This window comes from Notothenia rossii (assembly GCF_949606895.1).
Source record: "Notothenia rossii genome assembly, chromosome: 9".
NCBI classification, from domain to species: Eukaryota; Metazoa; Chordata; class Actinopteri; order Perciformes; family Nototheniidae; genus Notothenia; species Notothenia rossii.
The window spans coordinates 66,985,475-67,007,271 of record NC_136907.1 but is presented as its reverse complement, the minus strand read 5'-3'; the positions used below and the strand labels follow the sequence as shown (position 1 = coordinate 67,007,271).

Below are 21,797 nucleotides of genomic sequence, written 5' to 3'. Positions count from 1 at the left end.
TTTATTTTTTAAATGTTTTCCTCCTTGTGTCTTGTCTGATCCTACTTCCTGTGTTTGCCTTCCTGTCGTTAGTTTCCCTGGTGTGTTTGTTTGTCTGATTGTCACCTGCCGCCCTTGTGTTTCTGCCTCCCCTGCCCAGCTGTGTCTTGTCCTGTGATTACCCTTCTGTGTATTTAGTCTCGTCTTCCCCTGTGCTCCATGTCTGTTTGTCTCTCCTCGTCTATGTTACCTGCCCGTCTCTTGATGTCCATGCTCTTGTCCATGCTACCTGTCATGCTCCATGCTTGTTCCTGAGGTTTTCTGTCCTGATCCTTCCTCGTACTCTCTCGGTTTTGGTAATGTTAAGTTGTTCCTTGTTTTCTGTTGTCATCAGCTCTGGGAAATAAAGCTCGCTTTCTGTTACCTAACCTTTTAGTCCTCCTACTGCATTTGGGTCCTATTTTTCCCCACCCCTGACATTTCACCAGAAAAATCTGCACCGTTTTAAAGAAAATAGTTCATCACAAGTTTATCAAAGTTACAACAATATCTGCTTGTTGGTGTTGATGGCAAAAAACTTCATATTTAAATGGAGTGAGTTTGAAAAAATCAGGATGACCAATCATACACCAACATAACACAATAAAATGAAAAAGGCTTAAAAATGTTTATTATGAATTAAATAAAAAATCTTATTGAATATACTATTGTGAAATGTAATCACAATTAAATATGTTATGTTGTGGAACAATACCACTGAATTTAACACATGTACACTACTAATAAAATATGTTGGAATTTTCTTTTTCAGTCAATCATTTCAAATTGAATTTCAATAATTCATCAAGGTTGGTCAAACTGCAATATTGAAATTAAAACTTCAACATCAGATTAATCAAGCCAGATTGGATTTTATTTCAAAATGCAATATCACTTCCTGAAAATATAATAAGGGCAATCAAACATTTTTTTTATAAATGGTTAATTTCAGAACTAGGTCATTCTCAGTTTTTCAAACTTCCATCTAAAACCGTCATTGTTGATTTTTAAATACTGATTTGCTAAATTGAGCCACACTTCCTACATTAATGATCATTAATATCCTTCCTTGGCAAACAATAATTGGTCGTACAAACACTGTAGCATCCTGACAAGATGCTTTTGTGGCTGTCGAGGTTTTTCTTCACAACACCAGTAGCACTGGAATGTCATCCAATGGTTAATTTTCACTACCCAGTGTGCTGAGGTTGGGGTGATAGGGTTTCTGGCAAAAATTAAACCAGCATGGCGAAGCTGATCTCCAGAGATCAGAGTCAGTGTTCCACATCCAGACACAGACAGACGGGCATGCAGCTCGGATAGATAAGACAGCTTTGGTCCTTTCCCCCTGCTGGCTGTATAATGAGGTCTGCAAGAGTACTGTAACTAGAGACCTCTCTTTAAAGATTCAGATTCAAGTTTAGATAAAAAGGAGCTTCATTCTGTCACATCACAGCCACACCATATACCTCTCTCTCTCCAAGCACAAGACAGTTTAAATCCCAATTATGGCTCCATGCAATCTGACCGTCATGCTAGAGATTGCAGAGATTCTGCATTGGTATATGCAAAACAGGGAAGCCACCGTTGACAGCTGACATACTGCAGTGTGCAAGACTTTGCATTTCAAATATATTCACTGTAGTAGTCATAGTTACAGGTTTGGTTTTCATGACGCTGTATATACTAATATATCTGGTTAAATGAAGATCCAATGACAGTTACTGCTTTAAATCTACCAGTGTGCCCAGATTTAAATTATTGTCAGTGCTGTAGAATTAAATTAGTTGCTCTGCAGGCGGATTTCTCACTGCAGAAGTTTCTCTGTTGAGTCTTTAATATTTTCTGATGTTAAAGTATGTTTTGAAAGCATTGGAGAAATAAATATTACTATTGTGAATAGTGTGACAATAGTTTGCAAACATCATCCAATTCCTCCATGCAGCATATGCTTACTCAAAACGTAATTAACGTTTTCTTTTAGGCTTTGCTGCATTTTCAATACAAAACCGTACACTGCACATGCCTTCCAGATGTTTAATAAAGGAAGCTACATTTTTAATTTGAACTGATTTACTTGTTTGAATTATTAATGCTCTAATTTGTCTACCTTTCTATTGTTGTCACGGGTTGTAAATCAAAAAGGCGTTAAAGGAACTGTGAGTAAGAATTGCCAGGCAGAGTATAACCAAATGAGAAACTAAGAAGAGTGTAAAGAAGACAACAACGTCCTTGATGATGACATGCCGTGACATTTTCACCACAACATGAAGGAAGCATTTGTTTCCGGGACTGACTTTTGTAGACGTTTAGTTTAATAAAGAAAACATCTGCCATGTGTGAGAGGTAAAAACAGTAAAGGCTTGTTTTCAGCTTTGAAGCTCAAAAACACCCTGAGAGATTGAGGGTGGGTCGTCAAATGCTTCCATGAATTATTAATACACCTTGTAAACAACCATTCATATCCACAGCTGACAAACACCATATTTCTCTCTGTACATACAGTGCTGAAGTTTTTGTAGGTGCAGGGGTCCCCTCTGAACCTGCACTCCAGCAGCATGTCCTCCAGCTGGTGGCCGAGGCGTCCCATCATCTCTGTGGTGTTGGTGCTGAAATCAGGGGGCGGGGTGTAGTTTTTGAAGTCCAACAGGTTCAGGAGACCCTGTATGTGGCTGTCTCTGAGCAGGGACACGCTCTGCTCCACCACTGTGTGATTGGGGTACATCAGGTCCATCCAGTAGCCGCTGCGGTACAGGTCATCCTTGGTCAGAGCGGCCATGCGGAACACGTTCTTGTTGCAGAAAGTAACAGCTGGGAAGGACATGTTGTGAGCCCACACCATGTAGATCTTGGTGATGGCAGGGTAGGACATCAAGTAGAGGATCCGATTCCAGGACAAGGTGCACAGCAGACTGATACAAAGGAAGAAGGCCATGATCCAGATGACTCGCTGCAGTTTCGACTTGTCCGGAAAGAAGATAAACTTCAAACCATGAACTTTGGTCCTCATTATGAAATCCACAGTGATTTCTTTCAGTGTTGGTTTAAGTGATCTGGACTTCTTTTGGACAGGAGTCTCTTGGGCATCACTTTCTTTAAGCGGTGGTCCCATGGCGACTGTTTCGGATATTGGTGCTTTTACCATAATCGCTTCTGTTAAGGTGGACGCTTCTTTACTAATTGCTGTTTCTTAGATTCCAACCCTACACATGTCTAATTCACACACACCATCTCCAGGTTTAACTAACACGATTTCCAGGTAGCAGCGACTGGAGTCCTGATGTGAAGCTGTCCCACTGTTCACGCTTGAAAATGATTTGCCGAAAACAAAGGAACTGAGCTCCTTTGGGGAGGTAACATTGATTTACATAATGATTCCTTTAAGGGAAAAACAGCTGAATCAGTCCATTAATCAAAAAAACTCAAGCGTAGCCATCATCAAGAGATAAATGGACGTGATAATGGCAGATGTTAGCGACGGCTTCACTCCCAGAGGCAATCACTTTGAAAATCCGGAGTGGCTTACCCCTGTTGCTCTGATCTTTTACTCCTCCATCTCCCTCTCCAGTGCCAGACAATACTTGCAGATTCCGGTGGTTTCTCTCTTTGTGCCGTAGCCGCCCAGAACCCAACTCCTCCCTTTTTACACAGATTGAATAGATGCTTCTTAGACTGTTGACTTGCAGCCTGCAGAAGGGAGTATAAAGCTGGTTGCCCCCCTACACACTCTCTCTAGAGTCGAATGGAGAATGAGGTGGAGCCAGTGAATGAAATTATTTTCCTCCGGTGATGAAGTAGACCTCCGGTTGTATAGAGAGGCGGGGGAGGTATCAATCAAAGTACAAATAATTGTTATAAAGAAACTCTCAAACAGAAAAATATTGGAGAATCTGCAGCTCGCTCCTGGCTCAATACATAATTGATAACTGAGGGGAGCCCGCTAGTTGGATAAAAACACAGAAAAATCCCCTTAAAAATGTGTTAGAAAAATCCAGTATGGCACATCTCCTTGATCCTCTTGTCTGCCAGTTTCAAAGATAATTTCACAAATGCAATGTAATGAGCGCTGACATGCCGCAGCCTGCAGATGTGTATTTTGGTGTTGTTTTGTTTCTTTCCGTTAACCGTCAAGTGGGAAATAAGTATTTTTTTGTGTGTTTCTCTTGGTATAAGATACTGTTATGTTTGGCTGTGAAACAAAATTATTATGAAGGGCAGACCATCTATTTGTATTTATTTTTGTTTTTTTAGAAAGGGGCAGGTCATATAAGATTGTATTCTTCTCCCTGCTCCTTTTCGCTCAATGGTGTTTTGGTAGAGTCATGTTTTGTTGGCAATTATTGTACATTTGGTTTTGCGTACCATGAGCGGGACAAATACAAATTAAATTAAATTAAATGTGACTGGCTATATAAAAGGTGCTTTGCTCAATTTATGTGAGACTATTAAAGTGTTCTGTTTGGCAGAAGGGTCACATTCGTACTGAGACTATTTTCTATTATGTTAGCTGGAATCTTTTCATTTTATAATGTGGCTGTTGGCTAAGTAAACTGATCACAGCCGTGGTGATCAAATACACATATTCTGAAAAGGGAGACATTGCCCATTTTAAGTTAAGCAATACATTGGACTGTACATTGATTGGATCTAGTTGTTAAACAACAGAAAAGGAGAGAAATTAAGAGACATTTGACCTTTAAATTCAACATTTTGAGGAATAGCATTTTTCTAGGTGAGAGTAAGATAAAATGATCAACAACCCTCAAATATCTGTATGCTATAGATTATGCTATAGCTAGGCTGTTAGCTTAGCATAGACTGGGGGCGGAGGCTCCAGGAAAGTCATTGTGCAAAAGAAAATGTATGTACAGAAAGCCACAAAGCACGCTTTTACATTTCTAATTTATCTGTGGTGGCAGTTTTCATTTACATTGAGTTAATGGTCTCAGTAAATGATTATGTGTCAATTCCCTTTTACACAGAAAAGAGGCTTATGATTATTGAACGTGTAAATGAAGTTAATATAACAAACAGAGAAAAGGGTTTGGCTAATAACTGTTAACATGATCAAAACCATTCTATCATTAAGTGCGGAGGATGCATATTTTACTCTAAGGATCAAAAGGTTAACCTACTGTATGGGAGTCTTTTATTCCTACCAGCACATTTGTTAATGAACTGAACTCCAAACTAAATTCAATAAAATGATTGCGGTATTTCATAACATTTGGATTTATCTGCAGCCAATTTAATAAAAGACTAAATCATTTAATTATAACAAAGAGAGAATCATGCAGAACAGTTTTGCATGTTTTCAAAAGTTGTTGTAACACAAGTCCGATAACATTAATGAATGTCTGGACACAGAAAATAAAGAGAAGCCTCATTAACAGCACAGTGCTAACAGTTTTTGTCCCTGCTATCTTTCAGGGCTTTATGGTAAAAAAAAAGAAAAACATCTAAATTAATTGCAGGGGTCCAGCTTCCCTAACAGATATTGGATTTCATGTTTGCACAACACCTAATTTGTTCTTACTGGAATGCAACAGAGCTGCTAGACATTGCTTTCTCTTTAGCCTTATGTTCAAAACTTTTTATTTTTAGAAACAACTAGATGGGCTGTGTTTGATTGTACTATTAAAGATTCTCTTTATGTTTGGGAAAGATCCATTCAAAGTAAACAAAACGCTGTATTTTGGCATGTGTGTAGATAACTATGTCATACCCAATAACAAAGCAAAACATACTAATGCTTCATGAGCGCTCCGCCAGTAACTAACTCCAACAATAAAACCTTACCAGAGTTAAAGCTGACTGCCTGGTTTCTCCAGCTATTGACCAGCTGCATGGACTTCCTTTATTCTTGGTTTCTTTGGAAAAATGTCAATAGATATGAGGTGCATTTAGCTGGTAATTTAATTACTCAAGCTCCGTTTTCCTATAGAACCCAATCGGAGGCGGACGGCTCTCTGAATTGTCCTTCGTCAGCAGTTTGAACCACGGCGCAGTTTAATTACTCCCAGCTGCATAGGTTAGACACAGGCAATGCATGACAATCATCATTACTCTGTTTAATGTGCTTCCTGCAGATTTACAACAATCAGCTTTACGTTTTTCTATAACCTAATATGCATTATTGATTAGACGCTGTACTAAATTTGCTTGATTTTGCATTTTAAACATTTACATTGTAAACCTTTGAAGCCCTGTTAATGATCTTCGCAGTAATGTTTATCTTTCTATATTTGAGTTGGCTTCTTTCTGTACTTCTTTTTATGGAACAAAGATTTCCTCTCTTCTGGATTATTGGGGATGTTTTAAAGGTTATGGCCATTTCTACTGATCATATTTCCATTGTGGAGGTATACTAGAATAGATTTAAATTGTGCAATTTTCCAAACTCACATTGGTTTCTCATACAGCATCTCTGTATAGTAGCCTATGTCTATTCACTCTCTGTCCTAAACGGCTTGTTGGAGCTCCTGCCCCCCCCCCCCCCCCTCCTTGTGAGCCCAGTGTGCTCTGATTGGTCGGGACGTTGCGAGGCTTGCTGCTGCTCGCCGCTGCGATCTGCTGCTCGGACAAGTTTCCGGGTCGGCGATACAGCGAGAACAAGCAAAACTCAACCTGAGCACACACAAACACTCACAGTCGAAGAAAAAACAATACGTTTGGCTTGATATTGAGTAAGAAAAAGGTTTATAACGCTGTGAGGATGGGTCTGCAGAGAGCATTTCTCCGCGATCCCAACTCGTCTATTACCAGCGTTCAGGGAGCTCTATGCAAGTCAATGGGGACTCCCTGTTAGTTAGCCAAGGGATCCTGGTGTGTGAGGTGCTCCGCGGATTGGTCATTTGTTGTTGATTTGGGTATTCACACGTCACAGAACCCAGGAAGCAAACAATGGAAAATGAGAAATCTCCAACGAGGCGTTCTGGGGCAGCATAGACAGGTATTTTCTGTGTTAGAGTTTTACTCGCTACAGGGTGTACTTTGAGGGTTTTTGACTGTTCAGACCATTTACATGCATCAAAACCTTCATAACACACAAGGGGACGGGTAATAACCAGAAAAGCATGACAGATCCAGCTCACTCTCTCCTGTCGGACCCTTTTTATTACGCTGCTCAGAGACACATAAACATTTGTAAACTCCTCACACATTACTGTAATCTGTATTCTTTAGTCAACCAGTCGTCATTATCCATGCGCAGAGCTTTGCACTGGTATGACTTCATTTATGAATCAATCCTTGGACTGCTGCCCTCGTACAGTATTTATGTCACGTAACCAGTGCTGCACTCCCAGGGCTTCATCACTCCTCCATCCCCTGAATCCATGCAGGATTTGTTGAAAAAGCTTTCTCCTCTGTCCCCTCAACCTGAACATGAAACAGCCGGAACTGGAAAGTCCAGAATGATTCTCCTGGGGGATCATTTACTACTTTTCAGAAAACTGAAGACAGCATCTATGAGGGTTCACTTTGTCATTTTACCACTTTTCATGTCGATAGTGTGTGTAAGAATTACCTGTCTGTAACTTGGTGAAGTATTGCTGTTTTTTGTTTGTTGAGAATTAATGGGAAAAATGTAAATTTTGATAATCAAAAAAGGTTTTTAGTCATCCTCTCAACAAGAACACCCAACATTCTCAAGTTTTAGCATCAATTATAAGGATTTCCAGCTTTTTTGTCTTAAAGGTCACCTATTATACTGTTTTTCATCAATATATTATAGGTCTCAGATATATACAAAACATGTCTCTGAAGTGTTTGGCTCGAAACACCAAACAGATCGTGCATTGTAGCATCCCATAAACCCCTCTGTTTCAGCCCTGTTTCAAAAGTGCTGATTCTCTGTCTGTTACTTTAGATCAAAAATAAGGAGCCCCTCCCCACGCCCCTCTGAAAGATATTTGGTTAAAAAGAACACATGGTGCTCTAGGAAGAGATTCAGGTGATAAAGGGGGGGGGGGGGGGGGGGGGGGGTTACCTTGGTTGGTGATTGGCTAAAGGTTACACAAGCCAAACATCCTTATGACATCATAAAGTGGCCAAAATCTGATCAGCTCATTTTCAGACAGGTTTTTATATAAATGGATCAGGACAAAAAGAGAGAGAATCTTTCTTTCTGAAACTTTCAGAATCTCTTGACACAGAGGGGAGGGACAAATGTTGATGTATTAAAGACATGAAAAAGTGGATTTTGCATAATAGGTGACCTTTAAACCTGCTGTAGCTGTACCTGTCTGTAGCCAAAACAAGCTGCAAACACAACACTGACATACTGTATATCCACCTCTCAGGTTGATGGCAAACTTCTAAGCAATATGTGTTGAGTGTCACAATCTGAGTGAGCCACAATCTATGTTTTATGCTGTGGCCATAACAGCAAGTAGTTGCTTATTTACATTTATTTTTTATGCTGATGCAACGCAAACATTTCCCAAAATGGGATCAATAAAGTACTTATCTTATTTCAAATGGACACAGTTGAGTTACTTGGTAAGCAAACTTTAGTGAGTGATGTGAGCTGCTTTGCATCCACAATTGGAGACATCATGTATGCAAAGCTTTTGACTTGCCACTTGGGGCAGTGCAACAAACTTTAACCACAACAATGACTTACAGTATAATGAGTTAATACGTTTAAGTTGGTAGAGAGAATGTGTTGGCAAACAGTTGTATTCAAACATCCAGCAGACATGGAGCTCTTTCACAGCAAACTTTTCTTTAAAAAGAAATGTCAGCAGTATCAATGATTTTCTGGGTAAAGAGAAAGGAATAATGCAGTGGAGTGTGTAGCTTTGTTTCCAATATGTCTGTATTTACTCCTGGCTTGTGTTACTGCAAATAAAACATGACTGCAGTATTTCTAATCTAATCAATAAAACAACAAAGTTTACTTGATGTAACACTCTGCCATGGTGTGTCTGTGAACTGCAGTGCTTTAGAAATATTCATAACGTGGCGTACACTTGTGTGTGACTTACTTTGAAGCTGTCTTTATTTGTAAAATCGGTTTACAAAATCATTAATTTAATTAAAATAGCCCCTCTAAGACAGCACTGCAATCACTGAAGACTACAAAGCGCTCCAGGATGAATCAAATTATTTTTTTGAGTTTTTAAAATCGTTATCCTCCTTATAAAAACACATTTCTGCTGCTCCCACATTTCTATTGTTATCTTTCTGAGGATGCAGAGACATGTCATATTTGTCTCAGTATTCAAGCAAATTAGAGAATCATGGTGTGACACAATTTACCAAATTGAGAAGCTGATTGCCATTTGATGGAAAAGTAGAAAAAAAAAGTAAAACTATTTAAAAGATAACTATCCCTCAGATATGTACATTTACCGTCCAGCCTTGAGACCGACTCAGTGACCCCGGATACTGCCAGGAAATTACACGAACAATCCTCTTTTATGTCAAAGCCTGGCTGAACCCCAGAGGTCTCATTAGAGGAGGAGCAGAGTTTCGACTGAGAAGAAGGGAAGAGATCCTTCAAGGACCAGTGAGAATGAAACACCAAATGAAATCCTGCAGCAATTATATTCACTTCAGACACTCACACAGCTCGGACTGAGAAGAGGCAAGCACTAGAAAGTATAACAAAAGCTATATCCAGTATTATTGTCCAGATACTTTACAGCTAAATTGATTAGTTTGTATTTCGATTGATAGAAAGCAAGTAAACATGCCAAAATCAATTGTGAAAATTCTATTTATTCTTCTATGATAGAATGATGATGAACACAATATTCTGGGTGTTTCGGACTCTAAGACAGAAAAAACAATCAGTTCATAATACTAGCTCTGGCACATGGACATTGTGATCAGCATTTGTCCACAATGTTACAGGCCCAATGATAAATTAATTAAGAACATCATTGAAAATTGACCTAATAATGAATTAATAAAATCTTCTATCTGTCAATCAAGGAATCTATCATTTACATTTCAGATCAACATAAACAATTATTTATTTTTCTATTTAATGTAGAAAGTAAAGTGACTGCAACACATTAGATCGATCTACTTAATGAATATAGGATCATTGAAATAAATACAGTTTACAGTTCCTTGAAATAAATAAAATTAACAATTAAAGCTTGAATAAATAAAGCTGATTTGTTGGATATTAATAAGGAAATATTCCACATCTATTGCAGCAAAGTTTTCAACCATTGAGTAATTTCACAAATCGGCTACCTTGAATTTCTAGACCATACAAATCAAGTCCAGAGAAAAACCTAGAAGTCCTGATTTGGGACCAAAGAAATGTAAATCTGTTCAGAAAAGAGACGGTTAGATCCAAAACACTTGCAATCAGGGATGTCACTGTGCTGAAAGGGCAGCTTCTTTAGCAGAGGGAGACATCTTGTGGCCTGCCTCTAAATGAAACTAACCTCATTGAAAAGCAAGCGGCAGCCACTTTGTATTCTGCACAAGTATTGCCAGGGAAGCAAAAATGGATTTTAGCTAAGAGGGGCTTATACTTTGGAATACCTCGTATAAAATTCATCAAAAATGGGGAAACATTAGCATTTCCCTGGTAAGAAAAAAAAGGGCGAGAGTATATTTAACATAAATCTTATTGTGCAAAAGACTATTTGATCTTTTAGGTTCAGTAAGGGGAAATACAAGACTTCACCAGTAATTGTAAACATCTCTGACACAGCACATATACAGTAACCCCCCCCCACCGCCCATCACCCCTCACCTCGGTAGACCAGGTGGAGAGCAGCTGCAGTCTGTATCAATAAAAAACAGATGCTGCCGGCTACACCTGCCATCTTGTTCCCCTGTTCCATTCCAGGCAGGATCCAACTAAAAAAACACAAGTGCGCTGTCACTCAAGCTTTCAGTCCGCAGCCCGCAGTCTCACTTTGATAAACTCACTCCTCATATTTTCTCCCCGGTACCTTCATTTGCAAGGATAATCTCTTTTTTTTTTGTGTATTTTGATCTTGTTTGCTCAGCCGGAGGCTTTTGGTATACTTTCCTGAATCCATTTTGCCCGCTTTACCCCCAAAAAGCTAAGCATCGTAAGCACTTGCCAGCTGCGGGAAAAGCACCATAGAATAATCGCAATGCATTAAGACTTAGCCTTGTCTCAGGTGAACATATTAGGAATTCAAATCATATTCCTAAATATTCGCAAGGTCACACATTCACTCTGGCTCTTTCCAGCATTCAAAGAAATGTCATTACATCCTTTAAATGTAAAGGATTTCTTTTAAACTGAAATGTGTGTTACATCGTTAATCATTGTTCACAAAAAACAATTAGCTGTTTCTATCAAACTGTCATGTCTGGCTTCCCCTGTACAGTCAGTGACTGGTGGTGTCAAGGGGCATCTCAGTTTACTTGAAAGAAGATAGCAATACAATACTTCAGGAGCATGACATTGTAACTATTGGCTCAGAGAGAAGGGTATAGATCACAGAGGCCATTAGTGGAAACAAAATATATATATTGGCAGGGAAGGTAATCCAAGATGAAAAGGACATATGATATGAAACCATGAGTCATTCTAGCCCATAGTTCAATTTGAAAATATGGCTGTTAAAAGCACTAACGCATGCTTTTGTTTGGAGATGACACTGTGCCAGAAGGCTGATAATCTACAACACAACATAATGGCACTATTGGTTTTGGACAGAGCCACTCTTGTGTCCAATGCCTCCACCTAACAAGCCAATTAACTTAAGAGGGTTCTGTCAACTGGCACCTCCAATGTCTGCCTCTGGTAGTATCTGCGCCCTGATGTGCAAGTCAGCAAAAAAGTGTCCCCGTGCTATGAATTCCTCACTATTCCTCTTCAGCGCCATTGATCGGACTGCCAATACTGCACTTAGAGTAACAGTGACTCCGGCACTGGCCTTCACTGACACTGAGTAATGGAACAAACACATTAGGTATTTGCTATCTGGCCAGTCATCCTCACGCACCGCCTCAGATTTGTTTATTCCATTGTTTGAACTGTGGAGCTTTATTTTTTAGCTCCCTTACTTTTCATGCCCGAGGCAGCACTGTAATTCTGTGCTCCTTCGCACATCTCTTCCCTTCATCTCTCCTAACGCTTCCAACTGTGCATCCTGGCTTTGGCTTCATTTCAAAGCAGGCTGAATCACAATGATGGTGTCGGTCCTCTGCTGAGTCCCAGTTCACTTCAATCTAAGCACAGCACCGCCTCCTTTTCCTTCAACTCCCCTCCTTTGCCTTTTGTTTCCACCTTGTCTTCTTAGCTCTCTCCTTCAACTCTATGTCTTACCCAACACCTCCCATCCGAGCCCTTTATCCATCTCTCTTGTTACTGTATAAGCTGCCACTGTCCCTTTTTCCTATCTTCAACAGTGCCTATTTTCTTTCTAACACTCAATCCTTCCGACTGCTTCCTTTACTCACCTTTCTCTTTCCTTTGACCTCCAAAGCCTCTAGAGACTATACTGCAGTGGAAGTAAAACTCCACATCCTGCTTCTGTTTCAACAGCCCCTGAACAGATCCGCAACCACCACATACAGAACCATAATTAAATATAATGATGTCAACACAATTTGATACCTCAACAGTAAGGTCAATCACACAACATGAGTTCAACACTTAAAGGATAAATGTGTTAGAATCAACTCTCCGCATTAGGCCAAAGCCAGAGAGCTCTGAGCTGGTGATCGATTGAAATGATATCACGCCAACTTCAGCATGAATCCTGCATATACACACTGACAGATGATTTATTTGGTCTGAGCCAATCTTGCAGGTCTAATCCACAGCAGTGTGATGGGATGTGCTGGGGGGGGCTGACACTTTTGAGTATTAATGAGGCAATCAATCACACACTAGCTCGGAGACGGTGTGTACTGCAACAAGATGGCGGCGTGATAAAAACATTGATAGTGAAATAAAGCTTCAACTAAAGAAAGTTGTTCTGCGAGCGGTATGTTGAGATCTGATATCGTCTTTAATGTGTTTAGTGATGCACTGTCTGACCTGTACAAATAAAAAGTTGTATACGATGGAAGCGTTCAGTGTAATCTGAACAAAGCTTATTGCCATAGTTCACTTACAGATTGATTCATGGACATTCAAAGCTATCTTGCTGTATATATTTTTAGCACTAGGTAGAACATTTCTAGCATCTACCATCTGCCAGCCTTTAATATCTGCGACTCCAGTGAATTACAGCATCCTCCCCCCCAAAATATATTTCATTACTTTATGCAGAGGGAATAATTGCTCGTGGGGGCCCTGATATTTCCTCTCCAAGATTTCTCAATACCACTGCACCCATATCTAACTCATTAGTAGAAACATCTGCTCTTTCCTGTCACTGAAGACATGCTGTAGTTTCTTCAGCCAGTCTTTCTTTGTGTGACTTTGATACAGATATACAGACGTATCACAGTAAAACATAACAAATATTTAACTGAGATTGAAATATCATACAGGTAAGGGAGAGCAACAATAAAAGTATTCTAAGGGATTCAAATATGAAAATGTCATATTCTATTTGTTTAAATGTTTTGCTGATTTAACGCCAAATCCAAATGCACAACACTCAAACGCTAAACTAAAAGGCATTTGAATGATCTTATGCTTATACTTCCTCTGTTTTTTTTCCTAATTATCAGATGTTGTCTAGACCTTGCGTGAGTCATGTGGCAGTGATGTTCCTGAAGTATATAATGGGTAATCTCAATTGCATCACATCTCATCTCCGGTGAGGGGGACTGCCTCTGAGCCTCCCACAGTAAGATCAGCAGGCCGAGGAAGGGGATTCAGGCAGCTCCATGAATATTTAATGAGTCCCCTCTATACATAGGCCCTCAGAGCATCTCCAGTTACTGACATTTAGCTGAAATTTGTCCTTTCTACATTGGGATGTGAAAGAGCCAAGGTCACTTGACTGACCACATCGATATCAAAATCTGCCTTCATAAGCTTACATAAGCTGCTTTGGTTTTGGGAACTCAAATCCGGTTCACCATTTTCATAAACAAGTCTGAAGCTCTTTTTATATTAGATGTTAAGTTTACTGTGAGATCCATTGAAACTATTCTCTCTCACACAAAATAATTGTATTGCCATTTTAGACGTACTAAGTAATTAGTATAAATCATTTCCCTCACTTTCACTTGTACATCCTGACACACCTATCTTGGTGCTTGGCTATCATCCCTCAAATCGATTTGAGGGATTTCCATTTCATAGAAATACAATCCTTTTCCTGTCTCTCCTGTTTCTGCCGCAGGACGATTGAGTTCCATTCAAATTCTGCTGAAGTGAAGTCTTATAATCAAGAACGAAAATAATCTAGGGTTTAACCAAAATAAAAGCATAAAATGCTCAGACAAAACACTAGGATATTTGGTGCCATTACTACTATGAAGATTATTCTTCTGAGGTATTTACAAAAATAAACAATACCGCATTAAAATTCTACTGGTTTTCAAAACGCCATATGTTTGCTCCATAATGCATGATGCGTGATGTCAGGAGAGATTTGTTGAACCATATGGTAACTCAGTAGTTTACATCTTTCCGAGGACAATTTTAGGGAAGTATCTCTCATTTCTCCTTCAAGAAAAATCACTATTAGTAATAGTCATAAAATGAAGGATTGGACACAGTATAATTATTGCACCATAAAAGCCGTACACATATCTTTCTGCTTTTGGCACCAGGTCTTGTAAGAGAGATACAAATATGGCTTTATTAGTATTCCTTAGAATTGTTCCTGCGTTACACACCCCATACCTGGTTTTCCCCCAGGAGCTGGTGAATCTTTAGACAAACATGCCATTCATTATTTACAAAAGAAGGATTATGGGACCATTACTGAATAAATAATTGAGAAATGACAACATCATTTGAATGAAAGGGACTTCTTTCATTAAAGATATCTGATGTGTATGACTCATCATGACAATTCTCATTTTATAAAGAGAACAACTCTCTTACGGTGAAATGTTTTCTTGTATTCAAGAACATAAACTGACTCACAATTAAATGTATCGTGGGCAGAATGAAGAATTTAAATTGGAGCATTGTAGTGATTATCAAAAAGCTCTCAGTTGTTGGCCATGTTGCCGCTCAAGGTTTTCTTTTAACATTCTAAGTTAAAGTAAAAAAAACCTTTACATTATTTAAAAAAATCTGATAAATATTTTACAAACTAGCATCCATCCTACTGAGAAATTACAAAGTATTAAGGATACTACCAGAAGATAGTCCTCTTACAGCCTACTTAAGGATGAATGTGTTTCCTTTAATATTGTATGGACGCAGCTAGAAGAAGCCATACTTACTATGGTAAAGTTCTCTGGACCGCAGTCCTTGCCTCTATATTTGCAGTCGAGCAACATTTCATCCATGCTGTGGCTGGACCTCTGTACAAACTCCAGCATGTTGAAGGACTTGCTGGGGAAGAACTTGCTGTTGTCCGTGGGCTGCCCCAAAGCGGCCATGAAGTCATCAAAATCCCCTTGCTCCACACCCAATAGACCGGCCATCCAGAAAATGTCATTCCTCAGAATCTGGGACTTTCGATAGCTGTTGTAGTTGCAGATGGTGATGGCTGGGAAGTACATGACGGGCACGTCCATCTCATCGAGGATAGTGACATGGGGGTACTGGTAGTACTCGATCACACGGTCAGCCACTTGGTAGAGGAAGAAGGAAAGGGAGGAACTGAATGCGGCGGCCCAAAGCAGCCGTCGAATAGTCACTCCACCGGGCAGGAAGATGTGGCTGAGGCCGTGGAGGGAACAATTGGCCCCGTACACTGTGATGTCCGATGGTGGACGAGGAGCTTCTTCTTCTGGGGCTCCCATGATGACAGAGAGTTTCCAAATGGGCGATTGCTGGATGCAAACTTGCAGTTGTAATGTCTCGCTGAATAATGGTGCTGACGGGGAGGTTCATCCAAACTAAATGTACAAGGGAGGATGGTCGACACAGGGTCTAGTTTCCTCTTCACACCCGAGGGAGAGGAAGAGTTGGATATCTGGAGCTGGGAAGTAGCGATGGACGTTCGTATCAACCAATCCTCATTGAGATTTTAGAGGGCACAGTGAATTCTAAAGATCCGGTTTCATTTGGTAAGCTAGACGTCCCACAGCGGGAATTGGGGGATGCATCAGGAAGGGATACGTCAGAGACAGGCAAAGATCAAAACCAAATACAATTCTATTAGCAACCTCAAACTATATCAATTGTTTTTGTGCTTTTGTAAAATGTATTTATCTAGTGAAGGTTTTTAAACACAAATGCAGGATATTGTGCATCTCTAACTCAGACTTAAAGGACCACCGTTTTGAATTCAGAAGATTTCATAGCTATTTAATTTTTGAAAACAACACTGTGACTCAATCAAAACCCATTGAAGACATCACACAGGTGTGGTAATCTAGATTTTTTTAAAAAGGTTGTTGTTCTTAGCTCCAGAAAAGTTGACATTTTGCAGACACAAAATGTCATTGAGCCCAATGAGCATCACATTTAGTTACAGCAGCATAAACAAAGCTTGAGCTGGCATGTAAAACGACGATAATCTATTAGCCACAGCCACACTAGGGAATGGTGTAGAGCTTTTCTTAATGAAATCTTAACAGACCTTGTTGTGAAAGGCCATTGTATAACTCATTCATGGTTCCTATTAAGCTGCATCTGGTGAGAGTATTCCACCCTGGCAGTCATTTTAGAGTGATGTTTATAATCTAAAGGCTGCCATGATCCCTCCTGAACTTTCTTATAAGGATAACACATAATACGATGACATGAGTCACTCGAGAGTCAAAGTAAGTATTCATCTAATGTACGCATTCTCGATAGCCCCATTAAATCCATTTGAAGGATCAAAAAACACATTCAGTTCTAGTTTATACAACCATAGCTGATCCCTTAAGTTTGCAGACCACATCATCTATCTTGCTGCAGCCCCCCTATCATGTGTTTTGTAACAGCATCAATTATTAATGCGTTCTCCTCATAGAGGTTCTCCAGCATACATTTCAGCTCATGGGCAGAGGTGTATATTCGCAGAATGCAGACCTGAGGTTATTTCAGTTCATCCCAATAAGCATTGGTCTTGACTGAAATTGATTTGCTCAGAACAGCAATCATTTAAAATGAAGTTAATAAGCTAACTTATGTTAGAAGCTAAGCAAAGGGCTCTAACCGTCTGTCAGGACTATTTCAAATAAACCCGGTTGAACCATTCACCCCTGTTTGTCTCTGCTTTCTTCACCGACACACCAATCTGTATTCATCATCCACACCTCTTTCATCTTATATACATCACTTTAACAAGCCTTTTAAAGTACACATCCATTTCTCCTCTCACCCCCCAATATATTTCCCCTCCTTGGTAGAGGCCAAAAGCGGGATGAAGAAGAGGGAATATTGGACTAACATTCATCAGGTGGAGACAGACAGGACACCCGATGAATGATAATGCTGCTCCGTACCTGCTGTATGTGTAAATAAGCTACTGTTTGCTATCACCATTTTAACTTAAAGGTCAGTATTGTGTTCACAACTTCTTTCTTCTGCCCCCAAGTGGACAAAATGATTACTTTTTAAGAGACATTGGGTCTTAATAAAGTGTTTAAACACAGTTACATTTCATACTAATTGATGTGACCTTAACTAAATCCCAAAAGTCAAAATATAATGTATGCAAACTTTATGTACTGAGCAATGTTTTGGCAACTGGCAAACATTTGCCCATCACCATGTTCAGTGCATAATAATACATTTTATTTGTATAGCACACTTTAAAAACAACGTCATCTGAACATGGTACAACATAAGTAGTCATTCAGCATTCCTTAGGAGAATAAAGCTAAAAGGACCGGGTCTGTCTGCTGTGATGAATTTATAAATTGACAACCAGGAGAGGGAGTTCAAAACAGCAAATCTGCTGGCCATAAAATCAAAACAGTTGGTTGCAAGATTCTAAAATTCTCCTGAGGAAAAATGTTTAGCACAATTTACAAGACAAATGCTGGGAAAATATTCAAGTGGCTGGTAGATTTGTATCACTCACCAGTCACCACCAGCCAAAAAGAATGATAGTATTTTATTGAGTGATACAATTTTAACATTTAAATGTAAAATGTGCAGCCTGCGGCAGGGTGATCATTTTCTGTGGGTTCATCAGTGCATACGCCCCCTTTGCATGACATGAAGTCTTTTGATCAATTGTTAATGTCAAAATATTGATTGGAGCAGCTCTAACCGGTCTAACATTACCAATGGGATTGCTATTTTGGGTCTACACTTAGCCCCGACACACATCCCTGACTTCATCGTTGCGGGGCCGTAAATGGATATACATAAAGTGAAGGTTGTAATTACTACATATTTTTACATTTGCAACATGTTCTAAATGGTACACCGTGACAATCAAGAGATCACTTTCTGGCATATTAATAAAAAAGCAAGGCCAGTGCATTGATGAGGAAATAATGAACATGTTCAAAAAGGCTATATTTGACAACAATATTAACACATCTTTTCCTGGTCGTGCTACAAAACCTAATCACTTCCTCGGCTGTAATTTTCCACAAGACGTCATTAAAATCTGTTCACTATCAGATAACTTAATAAACAAGCACTGAGAGACACAGCATCGACAAAATACATAAACCTCTCTTCAGAAGTAACAGTAAAATAAAATGTTCTTCTGAAATAAATGACCTTGTGCCAGAGCTGCAGTATGCTCTGGATGAGAATTCACGTATGCTAGGCAAAATACAACCACATCTCAAAGCTGATGTTTGAGTTTACTTTACAGTTTTAAAGACATTTGACCCACAGCAACCTTTCCTTTAGAAAAGATGTCAAGCGACTGAGAGAAAATTACTTTAGACAATGTCAGGTTAAGCAAGAGCACATAAAAACTTGAAGTTTATACACAGGACAGTTTAAAGAAGGTGCCGCTTTAAACTAGCTCCTTTTATTGAGGCATTGGATTGTTCTCATTAAGTATAAATAAAATAATTTAAAAGCTGTAAATTGAGCACCGAGTGCATCTTTGCTGTTCTTTTGCTTATGGGTAAAATTGAGTAATCCTTCTTAGACTACAGCAAATTAAGAAGTGGACAAATCACATTTAGGTAGTTAATAGGGGCACTCTGGGCAAAGTGCAAGCGGCTCCTCAATCAATACACTGTGGAGGTTTTCCAGATACTTTAAGTTGGGTGTACTAGTTAATGCACTGCCGTAACAAATCAGCAATTCAGTACATCACGACTTCTCTGTTCTCCCGAAAACACTTTCTTTAACTCTACAGTGAGAAGAAGCCGAGGCTGCATTCACACATGTCGAGATTACTGATATCTTCAGAGACTAAGTGCTCTTTCTCATCAGCCGCTTTGTTTCCTCACTGTGTGCAAAATGTCAGAGTTACAGTAGTCTGCTGGATGTGATGGCAGACATGTGAGGGAGGGCTACAAGAATGGCATTTTTATAATGCTAAAAGGTCATTTAAATTCTGAAAAAAGGTCTCAACCTGTCTCTCTGCTCCTCAAATTATAATTACCTTCCCTCTTGTTTTTTCAACCCGAGTAACCCAGCAACCTCCCAGCCATCAAAATGTTTGAGATTTTAGTGTGAAGGACTATTTTCTCTTTTTTTTTGTGATAGAAAAATAACTTGGCTCCAAAGAAAGTTCACAGATCAAGATTAGAACAGTGTTTTTGAATCTGAATTTCATAAAGTGGACACGTCAAGTCACAGAGACTTTATCCAACCGTCTGGCAGCTCAGTCTTTTCTATTTTTTTTTCTTTTATGTAGCTCCAAAATCTAACAGCAAGAAGTTTTCAAGTTTGAAAGCGCTGAGCTGACATATTTAATGTAATGACACATTTCACATCAACAGTCTTGACTGAGATAATGATGAGCAAGTACGCAAATAAACTCATTAAAATGCAGGGACAAAGCAGCATGCTGGGATTCATATCAACATTTGTTAAACCCTAGACCCCAAACTACTCAGCGTTAAGCTTTAAGGTTCATCAAAGTATTCATCTTCAGCCACCCATACTGTAGGTGATGAATGCTAAATAAAGAATATTTCTGAGCCTTAAAGTTCGTTCTTGATCTTAGACGTATCTTGACAACCGAAAAAGCCTCAACTCAAAGTCTGTTTACTAGCTTTTTTTAGCTGCTGCAAATTGCATGAAACTGAACAGACTCCATGCTGACTGAAAGGTTTAGAAATCAACTAAATATAACTGTTTAAGAGCCAAGAAATGGTTACCAATAGATTGAAACAAATCAATTAACTGTAAGATCGTTTTTGAATGCTCAATCAAAAGCCAGTGTATTCTTTTTTTAACCAAGAAATGTTTTCAAAAAACATAATTGTTTTAATTGCCTGAGACCGGAGAAAATGCACTATAAATGCAAATGTATTTTCCAGAACAAAACAAGTCTTTAAAATGCCAATAAATACTTGATCACTTTTTTAAATAAATCCAGTTTGAAATGTTGGAATGATATCAGTTGTAACAGATTTCCTATTCCAATTAAGATTTAAAAAAAGGGAAATCAACATCCATCCCAATCAGTCTTTCCCAACTGAGCACAAGGGACAACTCTAACATACTTTATTACCAGCAGTATCTGCAGCTATTTATCTCCTCCTCAACTTTCACTTCATTCATCACTTCACTTGATGATATTCGCTCTTCTTTTTCTGACTCACCTTTACTCACCGCTGGGTCACCAGACCCTCCCTTCACCCACACACTGACCTCCTTCTCCCCTCTCTCTCCAAGTGAGGTTCTTACCCTCGTTACCTCTGCCCGTCCTACCACCTGTTCTCTGGACCCTATCCCCTCAAACCTCCTTCAGACTATCGCTCCTGATATTCTACCATTTCTCACCCATTTCATCAACACTTCTCTAACTTCTGGTCACTTTCCAAACAGTCTCAAGGAGGCAAGAGTAAACCCTCTCCTAAAGAAACCCACTCTCAACCCGTCTGATGTTATTAACTACAGACCCGTCTCTCTCCTCCCGTTCCTGTCTAAAACACTTGAACGCGCTGTCTTTAAACAACTCTCCTCTTATCTCCATCAGAACAACCTTCTGGATCCGCACCAGTCTGGTTTCAAGGCAGGTCACTCAACAGAAACTGCTCTCCTTGCTGTCTCTGACAAACTGCACACTGCTAAAGCAGCCTCCCTCTCCTCTGTCATCATCCTTCTGGACCTGTCTGCTGCATTCGACACGGTGAACCATCAGATCCTCCTTCGCACTGTCCAAGAACTTGGAGTTTCAGGCACTGCACTTTCCCTCCTCACCTCATACCTCAACGACCGCACCTACAGGGTTACTTGGAGAGGGTCCGAGTCCGACCCTTGTCAATTAACTACAGGGGTCCCTCAGGGCTCGGTTCTTGGTCCCCTCCTCTTCTCCCTGTACACAAACTCGCTCGGGTCTGTCATTAGCCCGCATGGTTTTTCATACCACTGCTACGCTGACGACACCCAACTAATTCTGTCCTTTCCCCGCTCAGAGACCCAGGTCGTCGCACGCATCTCTGCTTGCCTAGCAGACATCTCTCGGTGGATGTCTGCTCATCACCTCAAGCTCAACCTTGACAAGACTGAACTGCTCTTCCTTCCGGGTAAAGATTGTCCCACTCTTGACCTAACAATCAACATCGGCACCTCTGTTGTTTCCCCGACTCAGACTGCAAGGAATCTGGGTGTGGTCCTAGATAACAAACTGTCCTTCACTGCAAACATCGCTGCTACAACC

The 21,797-nt window shown here is 39.8% G+C and overlaps 2 protein-coding genes across 5 annotated transcripts in view; both read right to left on the bottom strand.

Moving 5' to 3' along the window:
* The window catches only part of LOC307017647 (acid-sensing ion channel 1C), a 97,287-nt gene that overhangs the window by 14,556 nt on the left and 60,934 nt on the right, over positions 1–21,797 (bottom strand). The window contains exon 1 of one of the 4 annotated variants that reach the window (XM_079647302.1): positions 15,331–15,989. The exons of the other annotated variants lie outside the window; for them this stretch is intronic. Coding sequence (XP_079503428.1) covers positions 15,331–15,855 — 525 coding nt within the window. The 5' untranslated portion in view covers positions 15,856–15,989. Of the gene's footprint in view, positions 1–15,330; positions 15,990–21,797 lie in introns of those variants that run through there. 4 annotated transcript variants of the gene reach the window in all.
* LOC307018375 (acid-sensing ion channel 1-like) lies at positions 2,388–3,417 on the bottom strand (the record flags this gene model as incomplete). The annotated part of the gene is made up of 2 exons (XM_079648605.1): positions 2,522–3,417; positions 2,388–2,411 (listed from the first exon to the last, which is right to left on the bottom strand). The coding sequence occupies exons 1-2, from the start codon at positions 3,161–3,163 to the stop codon at positions 2,388–2,390; spliced, it is 666 nt and encodes a 221-aa protein (XP_079504731.1). The 5' UTR covers positions 3,164–3,417.